Source organism: Notechis scutatus, unplaced genomic scaffold, assembly GCF_049901735.1.
Source record: "Notechis scutatus isolate UNSWTSFEM ecotype Mainland unplaced genomic scaffold, rNotScu1.2 NSCUSCF75, whole genome shotgun sequence".
Classification (NCBI taxonomy): Eukaryota; Metazoa; Chordata; class Lepidosauria; order Squamata; family Elapidae; genus Notechis; species Notechis scutatus.
The window spans coordinates 91066-106316 of NW_028263175.1; the positions used below are offsets into that span (position 1 = coordinate 91066).

The window sequence follows — 15251 nt, forward strand, 5'->3', positions numbered from 1 at the left end:
TTGTGTTTATGGTTGTCAAAACTCCAAAAACAGGACAAGTAGCTCTGGGGAGATCAGTCATAAATTAGAACACTTGCTAAGTAACCGGCCATGAAGTGAGGACCAATTGTATTTGGTTTGCCAGTCACATGGCCCCCTGGCCAAGCCCACTCAGTCACGTGGCCACCAAGCCACGCCCATCTGGTCACGTGACCACCAAGCCACACCCAGAAATTCAAGCCACGCCCACAGAACCAGTAGTAAAAAAATTTGAATCCCACCAGTGAGTTCACAGCCTGCTATGCGGCATCTCCTATCAGGACTCAGGGATTCACTTTGTGATGCCTCTCCTAATAAAATATCCGGGAAATTCGGAACTCTTTTACGTGCAACTGCAGTTATCAGATCAGTAGGAAGGAGTTTCTCTGAATGGGGCCAAATTCTGTTCTGCCGTAACGCAAAATTATGTATTTATTTATTTAGGACATTTATGTTGCCACATATTCGCACATGACTCAGCATTAGGCAGACTCTAACTGCCCATTGACTGTCGTTTATTTTTATTTTTCTCCATTATTATTATTATTATTTATTGTAATGCTGGTCTCTCACTGTAATAAAAGTGGACTGGATGAAGGAGGAAGCTGTGTTGGAGACATTTGCCATCTTGAGTTATGTGTAAATAAATATATGTTTAAGAAAACAATCTCAAAATCGTACTTGACTGCAACCTGGAACTGAATCTTGAGAGAAGACAAGGAGGAGATTATGAGAGCAGCTTCTCCAACTTACAAAATCTCTCAGTTGGACAAGGGAGGATTCAACACTCTTCCAAGGACTAAAAGAGGTTTTGGGAGTAGTTAAAACCCTCCCCACTCCTAGGAAAATGAAATATTTTAGGATATACTAAAAAGGGAGAATATATTTCCCCTAAAAAGAAAAGTAGAAACTCAGAGAGGCTGAAACTCCGCCCCCCTCCCACCTTTGCTAATGGACCATTACTCTGGCCTAGGCCAGTTTATTTTACATAACAAAGATCTACTCCAGGTAAAGCTATATAGGAATTGCCCAAAGCCCTTTCATTACATCACCATCATCCAGCGAGGCTCAACCAAGCCTGGGACTCAGGACAGCCTACAGAGTTGCCCCTGCATGGCCCCATGGGAGCCTGACAACCGATCAGAATACAAGCTCCAATTCAAATCCCAACAGAGGGCATCAAACAATTGCACTCTCAGCATCTCAGCCCTTCTTTCCTCAACCAAGGCATGTGCTCCTGTCCACCATTAAACCATCTTCCAAGCGGTCACCATGTTTCCAGCGTCTTTCTTCCCCACTTGGAACTGAACCCAGAGAGAGATTTCTTCCAACAGAGGCTAGACAGAAACTTCAGATCTGCTCCCTGTTATTCCGGAGCGTCAGAAAGGAGCAATTAGATGTTGCAAATCTATTGACCTTTTGCAGCACAAGAAGGTTGAGATGTTCCCCTCCTTCTCCTTTGGGTTCCTTCTCCAAAGGATCTCAGATTAATGGATCCCTATCGGGACCCCCCCATACCTGCCATGGCTGCAGCCTCGGAGCCCCCAACCTCTTTTCTCCCTCCTTCCTTCCCCTCCTCGATCTGGATGAATAAGGGGCATTCATGGCCTGGGCCAGAGTCTTCATGATACTGTAGCGATGACGGTCATTTATGATACGTTTCCTGTTTCTTTTCTCCTGGGTCTCCAGTGGGGCTTTCTGGGTGCATCTTTTGCGGCCTTTGACAGAAAAGATGTGCTTCGAAAGGGAACAGCGAAAATAATGATCTTGAAACGGATCTTCCACAAAGAAATGGAGTTCAAAGGCAGCATCTGTTGGCCTTATTTTTGACAGATAACCAAAATTCAAAATACTATGGATGTATTTGACAGGTATGTCCTTCTTTATTGTATACAGTGCAAAATTTGTGAGGATCCAGACTTTCCCTTCAATGGGTCCTGGCAAATGCATAAGTGCTTCATGGAAAGGAAGAATTCTGTTCCAGATGGAAAAAAATTCTATGAAGTGAACAAAGACGTTGACTTGTCTCCACTTAGAGAGGGCCTCCCTGAGGGGTGCTGTTTGTCCAGTTGTTGTGAATCGTTGTGATATAACCACACAAATTCCACTCCTGACAAGCATCGGAGGGAAAGTCCTCATGAAATTCTCTCCCTTTTCTGTGTCTAAAGCAAAGAGGCCAATCAGGGTCCATCTGAAATGAAGGAGCAGCTGGACAATTGCTGGGTTTTGGAATCCTTCTTTGGGGAGCATCTGGTGGAAAAAAGGGAATCTCCTTTTATCAATCAGAGCCTCTGAAGGACTTCTAGCAGTGATCTGAAAAAGTAATGAAGAATGCTGTGTTATAATGTAGTCCAGATCAACTCCAAAATATTACTTATTGACAAACCCAATTTTGTTTTGATGAATATATAAGAATAGTTTGTTCCTTAGTCACGGTTTAAAATATTTAACACAGAATATTAACAAGATTGTATATAAAAATGGAACGCAAAATCATATTAAACAAAAAAAACAATAAAAAATGCAAAGTAAATTTCTGTGTCACCCATACAATTCCAACAATTAGATTCAAATTTGCAGATGTTAGATAAAATGTCTGGATCTAAGATATAGGGCTGTATTATATGCTATTTCTGAGTACTAAAACCTCTTTCTCAGCTTCTATACCCCAAATTCTTTGTGAAGCAATTTTTCAGATGTACAAGAGCACAACTGCTAACAGAAAAGTTATGAGTACATGAAATGGATACATATAAGAAAAATAAAAAGAAATAGTAGGACAGTGACGGTAGGCACATTGGTGCGCTTATGCATGCCCCCTACAGACCTCTTAGGAAAGGGGTGAGGTCAATCGTAGACAGTTGTACAATCCAATAAGTCTTTAAATGAAATTTTGTCTGTTTTGGGATTATATGTCTGTTTCATCACTTTAATTTTAACCCAATAATTATATACCCTGAATTTATACAAAGCAGAAAGTGTGTAAATTAACAATTATCTATGAGGGCAGGAGCTGAACTCCTTTTATCCATCCCAAAGATACTCTTCTTGGTCTGAATATTTTTTATACATAGACAGGACTATTGCCAACTTGATTCCAATTGGATAAGGCAGATATTATTGATATGTGAAAATGAACATGCTAATGGAGGACCTCAAAACCTGGATAGTTTTTCAATAGTAGAATATTCAGTAGAATATCCTCTAGGGACCTTATGGCTCTTCAGGCCTTTAATGGTCAATTTGAAGATGAACATAATAGACTAAAACATCGTTGATATGTTCCCTAATATTCTGAAAAGCTGCTCTTGAATTCTATGAAGATATTGGATCTGTTGTTCATTCCCACCACCCCACTCACCTTACCAGATAGAGAAAAACACACAAACCTGTGGGACTTTGTAGGTGCCTACAAACATTGACATCTGGATGGAGATGTCGCTTCCTGCTGCATCAATCAGAGCCAGGATGTTGTCCTTCCTCCCACAGCCGTAGTTGGGGACATTGGATTCTCCAGTGGAAAGAATGTCCAGCAAGGCATCTGAAGTGCGGAAGGTGCTTCCATAGTTGTCATGGATGTTGTAACCAAGTGTGAGATTGTGCAGGAGCTGGGAATTCTTGCTGACCATTTGAATAGCAAAAATTAACATTAGGGTATTTGTTAGATCAGAACTCTTCCTATTGAAAAACAATATTCATGTTATTATATTCAATAGCAAAAACAAATGTTTTTAAAATATATAATCCTTCACAAACCTACTAAGCCTTAAGCCAACATTGATCCAAATCGAATGATCAATTATGCAAATGAGAGAGGCAACTACAATTGTTTCAGTCACTACTTAAACAAAGGTCATTAATCAAGTGATGAACTCAGGAATGAACTGAGAAAGGAAAATCATCTGGATTTCATTCAGGTTTTTTAAAAACTCCATCTTTGGATTTTACTCTCTTCCACAAAGTAAGGCAAAAAAGGGAAGCCATGGAAATCAAAATCATTCAGGAAATTAGACAGGTCCTGAGGTACAAAAATAAGTGAAATAAGAAGAAAAGAAGGAGAGTGTTAGAATTGCACATGGAGGGAGTGCAACTCCATCACCCTGCATGACTTACGAAGGAGAAGGTATGGAAGGAGGGCTGTTGAAATGCCACATTATAGGCGACACATATGTTGCAGCTGTGACCACACCAATGAGATGGTCTCCAGGCCTGTAAAAGCTCCATGGATTGTTCCCATCCTGGTGCTCCAAACTCAATGGGCATTTCCTTCTCAGCTTCCCACAGACTGATGGGGACACCAGCAGCAGAAGCAGAAGCAGGAGGTCCATCATTCATGGCATTAATCAATCCAATTCCTGTTTCTAACACAAACAACAGAAACAGTTGGAAAAATTCAAAGACTCTGAGAAGTGCCAGTGGCTTTCCTGATCTAAACAGAGAACCACTCAGTTTCATCTGCAAAGGAGAGAAAGGTGCAATCAAGAGCAGAGCCTGTACCTGTCCCAAAACTTGGTCCCAGAGAGCTTCACCCAAGGAATTTATCCTTTTCTGATATAAGATCCTTTTCATGTGGCTTCAATCTGATGTCTACATCGAAGTCTAAAACTGGAGATATAGCATCACAGGTCTCAAAGGCCCAGATGGTCATAATTACAATGAGAAGAAACTTCTCCTCTTGGGATCCTGAACTTTTTCTGGGCTCCATCTGCAGAGGGGAGGCTGGAATAAACCATGTTAGTAAAAATTACAGATATACCCCTGGGGTCACTGTTTTGTTGTGGTTGTGGTCCTTCCTCCCAGTCAGGGCAAGTCCAGAAAGTGATGCTGGGGAAGAGAATTCAGCACCCAGGGAATTGACTTCTGCTGTCCTTCAACATGGCCTCTTGTCTCCAGAGATTGCTGGGGAAGGTCACCCAGAGCAATGGAGTTTGGTGCCGCTTCTAAGTTAATGCCATTTAACTGTAGTGTTACCTGTCTTCTAATGACAATCGGCACCCTTGATCTCTGCCCAAGGTTAAGAGTAGACCCTGTTTGGAATTCTGTTTTATGTCATAATCCCATATATTGATCTGATCTGATCTATGTCATACAATATGTCATAATCCATATATTGATCATCCCATATATCGATCTTAATTGCAGTCGGTTTTAAAATTGCTTGTGCCTGAAGTGAAATTTCATTTCCCATCTTTTCTAGCAATATTAATTCTGAGATAAAAGCTCATTAAGAAGCAGGAAAGTGACAACTTGTGGACTAGATCATTGGGTAAATAGGGAGAAAAATATAGAATGGATGGAATTTTTTATTTTTATTTTCTTGTCATTCCTGTGTTATCTTACCATGTTCCTATAATACACCAAGATTCTTTATATATTGATTTTTCGTATTTTTTTAAATAAAGAATGGATCTGTAAGTTCTGCAGGTGCGATCTATCCATCCTTCTTTCTTTCTTTTCTTTCTTTCTTTCTTTCTTTCTTTCTTTCTTTCTTTCTTTCTTTCTTTCTTTCTTTCTTTCTTTCTTTCTTTCTTTCTTTCTTCTATCTATCTCTATATCTATTTATCCATCCATCTATCTCTATATCTATTATATCTACATCCATCGATATCTATCTATATCTATCTGATATCTATCTATCTATCTATCTATCTATCTATCTATCTATCTATCTATCTATCTATCTATCTATCTATCTATCATGTTTCTCACAAAATAAGTCTGGGCCTTAATTTTTTAACCCCGAAAAAACAACTAGGCCGTGTTTTTGGGGTGACTTAATTTCCTCCCCACCTAGACCGGCCCATATGCACGTACCTCTCCATGAGGCTGTTTCTATCGGCTGACAAAAGCTCCCCGAAGGCAGACTCCCAGCCGCTTCGGGCAAGTCATGGCTGCCCGTGTCCCCTCGCCATTAGGCAATGTCTTTCGGGTGATGGAAGCTCCCCAAGGGTAGTCACCGGCCACTTCGATTGGCCAGTAGAAGCGGCCTCGGGGCTTCCATCACCTGAAAGACACTGCCTAATGGCAAGGGACATAGGCAGCCAGGCTACGCCCAAAGGGGCTGGGGACTCTGCCTTCGGGAGCTTCTGTTGGCTGATGTTCTATCGGTAGATTGGGGTATTCTAGCCTAGGCTACCTGCAGGGCACTCCTAAAGGCAAGTTTTCTTCCCACCCACCCCTGCCCTTCCCCCCATTTCTCTTCACCTCGTGTAGTTCTAACTAATGATGTCAGAATTGGCGGGGAAACGCATGGTTTAAATAGACCTAAATTTTGAGAGTGGGGCTTATTTCACCTCCTGCTTAGAAATCATGCTGGGCCTTCCTATTGGTGGACGCCGTATTGTTGGAGAAACACGGTATCTATCTATCTATCTATCTATCTATCTATCTATCTATCTATCTATCTCTATATTTATCCATCCATATCTACTCTATCTATCTATCTATCTATCTATCTATCTATCTATCTATCTATTTCTCTATATATCTATTTATCCATCCATATCTATCTCTATCTATCTATCTATATCATCTATCTATATCTATCCATCCATCCATCCATCCATCCATCCATCCATCCCTATCTATCTATCTATCTATCTATCTATCTATCTATCTATCTATCTATCTATATCTATCTATCTATCTATCTATCTATCTATCTATCTATCTATCTATCTATTTATCTATCTATCTATCGTCTATCTATTATCTATCCATCCATCCATCCATCCATCCATCCATCCATTCAATTTACTGGCCACCCATCTTATCACAGGGAAACCCTACAAAGATGGCGGTGATGCCCACAATGTGGTGGATGGTGCAACCTGATTTCTAGCGACAGGATTTCTGGAGATCTGGTGGCTCTTCCTCTGTTGTGGGGATCTTCTATTGCGGGGGGGGGGTGGAGGGACCCCTCTGACCTTCCGAATTTCTGGGGCTGAGACTTTCTATCCCCAAAAAGGTGCTGTTGGAACTCCTTTGTTCCTGGTTTATTGGCATCTGTTGTTCAGGGAGGATGTTTCTTCACTGGGGGAGACATTAATATGGACTTCTTGGCCCAGAAGGGGAACCGGGGGGCTGAGTGGGAGGAGGAACTGAAGGGACAGGCAGGCCCACCCTGGCAGAGAGGAGCAGAGGAAGGCCCGTATCCCAGGTCCACCGCTTGGAAGTTCTCCCCCTGAACCTCCCTCAGATTCTGCTCTGGGTTGCTCCGGGTTCAAGCTGTGGCTTTTCAGGGCCAGGTTGATGTGCAATGAGACTCTCTTCTCCTTCAGGAGGTTCCCAGCCATGTCTGACCGAAGCCGGGTGAGGCCCAGAGGGGAGGAAGCCCCTCCTGGGTCAGGAATGAGCCCCCACAACTTCTGGGTTTGTCCCAGGGAGACCCCAGAGGAGGGAAGGGTGGGCTGTGGTCATCCAAGGTTTCTCACAGGCCCTGAGGAGGCTCCTCGTGGACTTCTGGCTTCTCTCAGGGGGGCTGTGTGTTGTGTGAACAGGGTCCTCACCAGAAGAAAAGGGCCCCCTATGCAGGTAGTCCTCGACTTATTGCCACAACTGAGCCCAACATTTCTGTTGTTAAGTGAGACATCCATCAAGTGAGTTTTGCCCCATTTGATGGCCTTTCTTTCCACAGTCATTAAGTGAATCATTGTAGTTGATAAGTTAGGAACCCGGTCATTAAGTGAATTTGGCTTCCCCATTGACTTTGCTTGTCAGAAGGTCGTAAAAGGGGATCATAATGGCCCTGGGATGCTGGTACCATCATAAACATGAAACTGTGGCCAATTCTGAATTCTGATCTCTGCATTTGATTCTGCAAAGGTCATTAATTGTGAAAAACAGTCCTAAGTCCCATTTCTCAGTGCGGTTGTAACTTGGATCTCCAAGATTTTAGGGCCTCCCCAGACAAGCGTTAAATCCCATCCTGAACTCTGGATCACTTGGTCTTGCACAGCTATTTGAGGCCTGAGACCGTGTGGCTCCAGGTGTTTCTCTGGATACACCTCAGGCTCCTTTGCCCTCTCACTTTCTTCCCCTCCTCAGAGCTGATGAGCCCAGTGAAGAAGTCCCTGAAGCATCTGGATGAGCCAGAAAAAAAGCCATTAGAGAGGAAGAGCAGCAGGACCCTCCCCAGACGAGCGTTAAATCCCATCCTGAACTCTGGATCGCTTTTGCTTGCTTGTACTTGCCCAGCAAACTGGGGCTGGAGACCGTGTGGCTCCAGGTATTTCTCTGGATACACCTCAGGTTCCTTCGCCCTCTCACTTTCTTCCCCTTCTCAGTTAAGATGGCTGACATGCTGGAAAGCCAAACACGGTCCCTGGCAGGTTCATCTCAACGGAAAAGGACTTTTCCCACAACCAGTTTACCTCTAACACAGAAGAATTGTAGATCTTCTGAGAATGGGATGAAAAGAGAGAGTCTGCTTTGTAAGAGTGGAACCTCCCACTTCAACGTTGTCCTCTCTGTAGCCTGGTGACTTGTCTTGGGAACGGGGAAGACTCCTCTGGCTGCCATTTTGAGAGGGTGCCCACAGCAGATCCCCTCCCCCAGATTCAAATGGGCCCCTAGCCTCAAAAGGTTGCCTCAATCGGGGTCTCCCTTTCCTCGCCTTCCTTCTGATGTGCGACTCACATGGAGCTTTGCTTTTTCTGTCTCCCAAGTGCAAAGAGCTGATGAGCCCAGTGAAGAAGTCCCTGAAGCATCTGGATGAGCCAGAAAAAAAGCCATTAGAGAGGAAGAGCAGCTGGAGCAAAGTCGGAGTTGCCTGCTCAAGGTAGGAGACCACATGGCTGAATGTTTGAAAATCCACCCTGAACAGGAAGTTCTTGAAGAATGGAGACGGTGATTTGCCTGCCCACCAATTCTGCAATCTCTCTCTCTTCCTCCCTCCCTCCACCCCCTCTCTCTTGTCCAGATGTTGCAGTCAGATTTGTGAGTCAGGAGTCTTTTTGAGTTTGGAGGTCTAGGGGAAGAAGAGGCAGAACCTGGGGATGGAGTTAAAAGAGGAATCGCCTAGAATCTCTACATAGCCACAAGCAAACAGTCCAACTCCCCTTGAATACCTGCTGCAATGCCTCAAATGAGATGCCGTCTCCAATTGTTGAATTCCCTGTGTGAAATATGTTGCTAAATATGAGTGTTAAAAACAAAATCCACATTTTAGTCCAAACCCCTAGAAAACCACAATACCGGCATTTGCAGTAGTCAAGAAAAGTAGCAGACTGGTCATGCCATGCTTGCATCAAACTCTGCAGACTTTATCTTGGGAGTCTTCATCACTCAAGTTTGAAGTAAGACATTTTTGTGTAAGAGGGAACTTTTGGGCCCCAGAAGAAAGCATCTCTCTATCACTGCTTCTTTGGGGCATCTCTTTCCTCCAGCATGAAAAATCTGGGCTTCTGGCCCAGCTCCTAAAAAGAGAAAATTAAAATAGCTGTTCACCTCCTTTCAGGAATCTATGGGTATTTGCCTCCAAGTTTACTGAATTTAACACCAAGAAAGTACATAAGTTGTACAAGATGACTAGCAAAAAGCAAGCCCGGGAATAGAAGGTAAGAACAGAGGTGTGTGTGTGTGTGTGTTGTGTGTTGTGTGTGTTGTGGTAGAATGAAAGGGATACAAATATAAATAAAGAGAAGGAAGGAAAGGGAACATTTTGTGCAAAAGAAAACCTCAGGAACGAGAGGAATTCTGGTTGAGACTTTTAGGTGGGACTGTGCTTCTTTCTTTCTTCTTCTTCTTCCTTTCTTCTTTCTTTCTTTCTTTCTTTCTTTCTTTCTTTCTTTCTTTCTTTCTTTCTTTCTTTCTTTCTTTCTTTCTTTCTTTCTTTCTTTCTTTCTTTCTTTCTTTCTTTCTTTTTTGCTCCTGGCTCTGCCATTGCTGTGTTAAGAGCCAGGCGTTGGGTTGTAGAAGAGAGGAGGAGAAATCCTATCTTTAGGAGAGGGAAGACTGTCAATGCTCAGGGGACACAGGTTGGGGATCAAAGCCGTGGAGTCTTCTGGACACTCCTTGATGGGATTGGAATTCTCGGTGAGTCTCCAGCTCCTTTTGCTGGACTTGGCCCTTTATTAACCAATCAGAATAGAGCTGGAAGGGGCCTTGGAGGTCTTCTAGTCCAACTCCCTGCTCAAGCAGGAGACCCTATACTGGGGGTGGGATTCTACCGGTTCGGACCGGTTCTATAGAACTGGTTGTTATGATTCTGCACAGTTCGGAGAGCCAGCAAATCGTGCCCCTGGCTGGCCCCGCCCCTCTCCACCCTCCCCTCCCAGTCAGTCTTTATTGCGCCTGCCCGACATCACTGACTGCGTCCTTCCCCACCCAGTCACTCCTGAAGGAATCTTTTCGGGTTCTTTTTCCCTTCCCGATGATCAGCTGTGCTGGGATCTCCCTCGCTGTCTTACTGCTTTGCCCAGGACGCTTCCCTGAGGCCCAGGAGGCAAAAGGGGGTGTGGGGTGTGTATGTATGCTGCGCGCCCCACCCTGTGCTCCGTTTTGTGCCTTCTTGGGCCCCAGGGAAGACTTCTGGGAGCAAAAACGCCCCCCAGGAGGCTTCCCTGAGGTCCAGGGGGCCCAAAAACAAGGGGGGTGCTGCAAAAAAGAATCCACACCCACCCAGCCACACCCACATTTGAATCCCACCCCTGCCCTATACCATGTCAGACAAGTGGCTGTCCAATCTCCGTTCATGGACTTACACCCTCTTCTTCTTCTTCAAGTTGCCTGCTGAATGCAACTGTGGGGGTCCCTGGGGTGCCAAAAGGGGCTGGCCTAGCAAACGTTGATGATGAAGACATTTTGGGCCACAAATGAAGAGGTGGGTGGTAGAAAGCCTGAAAGCTTTCACTTTTCTTTCTGTTTGTTTGTTTTCATCCTTTCCTCTAGAAGAGGCCCTCCAATATTCTCCAGTCATCTCTCTCCTCCCCAGCTCTGGTAAATAAGACCCAAATCATTGTTACTGTTGGCCTTTTGAATTTCCTTTTTTTAAAAAAAAAAAAATTATTTGAGTTTTCACAAAAAGAACAAACATAATACAAATAAAACATCTTTTTTTGAAAATAGCATGGTCCCGGTTTACACTTCTTCATACAGACACAAACTCAATTTCATGCTCACTTTTATGTTCAATTCCATATCTTATTACTGTTTTACATTTTCTTCATAGTTTTTCTCCTCTCTTAATTTTCTCAATTTTATTTTAATTATCTCATATCAATTCAAATCATTATAATTATACTTTTGTCTGTCCTGTTTCAATTTCATATTTTCTTTTCTCATTAAACAAATTTTCTCCTGTAGTTGCTAATTGGAGTATGACACCTTTATATCTTTTAATTTTATCCATTCAACTCTTAGTTAAGCTTCAATATATACCTTGAGGTTATAACATTCAATATAATACATAACTTCCAATCGAATTCTGCTTGGTACATTCTTAAAATACACACTATATTCTTAAAAAGTGATTATAAATATATGTAATTAAAACACTCATTCCATTCCAATTCAGTTCTATAATTAATATTCATTAAAGTCTTAACATCTTTAACATTACTTTTCAATTAAATATCATACTTCCTTGGGAACACTTATAAGCTTTCTGTAATTAGTTTTGTTTTCCCCTATTTCTCTTCCCTTATATTTTATAAGACATTAAATAATTAAAATGTTCCCATCCTTTCCTAATTCAATTTTCTCATTCATTTTATTTCATTTATTTATTAAGAAACATTTCACTAGATTACACTAACTATTTTATCCCTCATTTTAATCATACATTGTTTCATATTTTCTAAAATTATTTCTATTTCTAATATAACAATTCTATCTTATGTACTTTTGCAGAATCCCTTTTTTAATTAAATTTTCACCCATTATCTCTAAATAGGCCCTGTTTCTCCATATGTTGTTTTGGTCCTTTATAACTTCTTTTCCTTTCATTCTTCCCTCTCTTCTTCTCCCTCCCCTTTTTACCCCCTTGTCTCTCTACTTCTAATTCTCTCTTCTGTATTCCCCTCTTCTGTTGCTTTCTAATATTATACTTATTTTTCAAGCTATTCTTCCTTTTCTTGGTCGTTTTTTCAAATCTTAAAATTTTCATTCTCTTTCCCCCCTTTCCTTCCCCCCCCCCCACATAAAATTATTTGTTCATTAAAGATGGCTTCTTCTTTGTCCCTTCTGCAAGCGTTTCTTGTTGTTTCTCATAGTTCCAGATCTCCATTTCTAAGAATTGAAATATGAAGCCAAAAGAACCTCTCCCTTCTTGTGCATCTTCTTTGTACTTTTTAAGTTCCATTTTCAGTTCAACTAAATGTAGTGCCATTTTAAACACTTTTAAACAGCCACTCAATTGATTTTAGTCATTCAAATGCAATAACCAAAAATCCAGAGATCACCAAATAATCCAAATACTCCCAAGCTGTTTCTTCATGCTTCTTTTTTCCACTTTCTCTTCCTGGGGTTCTACTATTTTGTTGCCAAGTTTCAGTTAAAATGTATCTTTTAGAAGTCTTGTTGAGGTTTTACTACAAAATTCCTTTTAATTCCAGGCAGTCTCCTCTTTTTTTCCAGATCCTGGCCTTTTATTTTTTTTCTCTCATTTCCTGCTTCTAAAAGGTTTTAAATATCCAGCAATCTTTATTATCCCTTTGACATTTTATTTTCAGCTTAAATGCCTATTGATGTCAAAGTGGATTTTTTTTCTGATTTCTGATTTAAATCTCTTAGCTGTCAGTATAGGGAAAGGGAGAGAAAAAAAAAACCCAAATCCTTTCCTTTTTCTCTCTCCTTCGCTGCTTCAAGGTCTTCTTTGGGAACAATGTTACTTTTTTTTAGTTTAAATTCCAGGGTTCCTTAGTTGTTGCTTTTGCAGTTTAACCCGGTTAGCCAAAACTTTCTCTTCTTATCTTCCTCCTGCACATTCTTTTCCAGTCAAGTTCTTCTTTGAGGTGGCCATTTCTGACCACCACTGCAACCGCCTTCAGGAAAGGGAGTAATGGCCAGCTGAGGAGGAGAAATGCGGCTCTCCTCAACCCTGCTGGCAGTCTCCCCCCTCTTCACCATCTCTACGGGGTGGCTCAGCCCCAAAACCAGCTGGCTTGGGGCGCTCCAGCGGAGAGCACAGATCGAAGCAGCGCACAATCATGGTTTCGGTCTGTCCGCAAAGAGGCTCAAACTGGAAGTCGGCCTTTTGAGTTTTCTGACGATGTTTTCAGAAGAAGAAGGAAGAGGCAATGAGTGGCAAGCGGCTTTGTCCAGAAACTCCTGGGCCCAGTCGAGATATTCTGATATCCTGTCCCCTATGGCCCTTTGCTCAAAAGCTGCAGCAGCCATCTCCTCACCCTTCCCAGATGCATGGACATCCACAAGAGAACCACCCACAGCCAAAGAGAAGGCATTGAAGCCAAGCGGGTGAGCCGTTATCAGGACCGGCCCAGCTTGGACCTTCAGGAAAGAAAGACTCATCTCCATTTGCAGTCGAGTTGCATCTAGTAAAAGGTATGCTTTCACTAAAGTCAAGTGGTCACAGCGAAAGCAAAGCTACATCTGAGGATTACTGCATAAACCTGGAAATCTTCCCTGGTCATCTACAATCATGTCCACTGAAGGCCAATCATGCAGATAAGGAAGAAAAGTATTTATTTCAAAATATTTTAGGGGGGAAACAGGGGAATCCCATCTCTTTGCTCACTCATGCCAGACCAGCGCAACACTCTTGTATCATAACAAGCAAACATCTGCATCCAGTGGCTACACCATCTCCTTGCTGAATGGGTGTTGCCCACCATGAAACTGGGATGAAAAGGGCAGAGTTGGACCATGAAAATTAAGCAAATGAACTTGGATTGTTCTTGGTATAAACAAGTGATAGATTTTTCCAAGAAGTTCTAGCTTTGTGATCTTTGGAGCCATCCAAGGAATAAGGCGGAAAGACAACAGGCAGCTGATAGAAAAAAAGAAAAAGGGCCTAGAATGGCAAAATGACCACGTGTGAGATTTAGTATGTGTTAAACATACTGCACATTCCAAAAAGATAAAATATGAGTGGACCGACGATCAGATTGAGGTCCATGCTTGAAGCATAGAAAAACAAGGCTTTGTGTATATCTGGATGTCCTTCGGGTGTTGTGATGGTCAGATAGGGCTCACAGTTTAGGAGCAGATTGAGCTCACTTTCAAAGGTTCCCCTAAAACTTGCGTGTTGTCAATATACACAGCAAACACACCCACACAATATGTCCCCTTCCCAAGAATGGGGACAGACCCACCATGGTGTACTCAAAATAGAAAGGGATCAGGATACGTTTTAGGATGGGAGACTTCTCCTGTGGCCCCTGGACCTAAACCCAAGACAATGTTTCAGAGATTCCTTAGCTCAGGTGTTGTACAAAGAAAAACAGGGGCAGTCGGGCCTAAAGAAGGTGCATCCTGTAAAATGGCGTTTCCAGAGCCTTCCATCTCCGCCTTCATTCCTCAAATGAAACAATGGCATTGTTTATGGAGCCTACCCATCTTCTGGGAAACGCACAGCCTAAATTTTTGCATGAATTGCCGGTCAATTTGAGTGAGCTTCCTGACAATAATTGATTTAGAACTTGTTGGTTGTATCGGCCAAGATTCGGGAGGCTTTGAGTTCTAATCCTCCCTCAGGCAGGAAAACTTCCTGGGGGACTTTGAGCGGATCACCAGGAGACTTTTGAATTCCAGTCCTGCCTTAGTTCTTATTGAATTTGGGGTGGGAAATTTGGAAACATTTTCTCAGATTAATGTGAGATACTAAAATTGGAGATTCCTAGAGAGTGAGATGGCCAAGTGTCCAATGTTGTGGGAAGTGATGGAGGAAAGTGAAATTGTGGGATAATCGCTGTGGTGGGGATCAAATTTTTTTACTACTGGTTCTGTGGGCATGGCTTTGTGGGCGGGGCTTTGTGGGCATGGCAGTGGAAAGTTACTTCAAAAGCCCATTCCTTCCTCTCCCGACTAACCTGCTTTCCAGCTCCGTTCTCCTGTGCAGGGCAACCAATCCAGCCGATCAGCTGGGACTCAGTGGGAGGCAGAGAAGAGATGGGGGTGAGGCCAGTCAGAGGCAGTATTTGCCAGTTTTCCGAACCACTCAAAATTTCAACTACTGGTTCTCCACAACTGGTCAAAACCTACTGAATTCCACCTCTGGATAAACCCCTCATCCATGTGGCACAAAGCCACAAGTCTCGGCCTCCTTCTACTGC

The 15251-nt window shown here is 42.7% G+C and overlaps 1 protein-coding gene across 6 annotated transcripts in view; it reads right to left on the reverse strand.

Moving 5' to 3' along the window:
* The window catches only part of LOC148128439 (vomeronasal type-2 receptor 26-like), a 30798-nt gene extending 25716 nt beyond the window's left edge, over window positions 1-5082 (reverse strand). Inside the window, exons 1-4 of one of the 6 annotated variants that reach the window (XM_087949092.1) lie at window positions 4516-5082; window positions 4208-4373; window positions 3408-3696; window positions 1537-2331 (exon numbers count right to left, since the gene is read on the reverse strand). In XM_087949092.1, coding sequence (XP_087805218.1) covers window positions 1537-2331; window positions 3408-3696; window positions 4208-4353 — 1230 coding nt within the window. In that variant the 5' untranslated portion in view covers window positions 4354-4373; window positions 4516-5082. Of the gene's footprint in view, window positions 1-1536; window positions 2332-3407; window positions 3697-4131; window positions 4380-4515 lie in introns of all 6 variants that reach the window. The other 5 variants (XM_087949090.1, XM_087949091.1, XM_087949089.1 and 2 more) reach the window with 5 other exon arrangements.
* Window positions 5083-15251: the final 10169 nt, after the last annotated feature.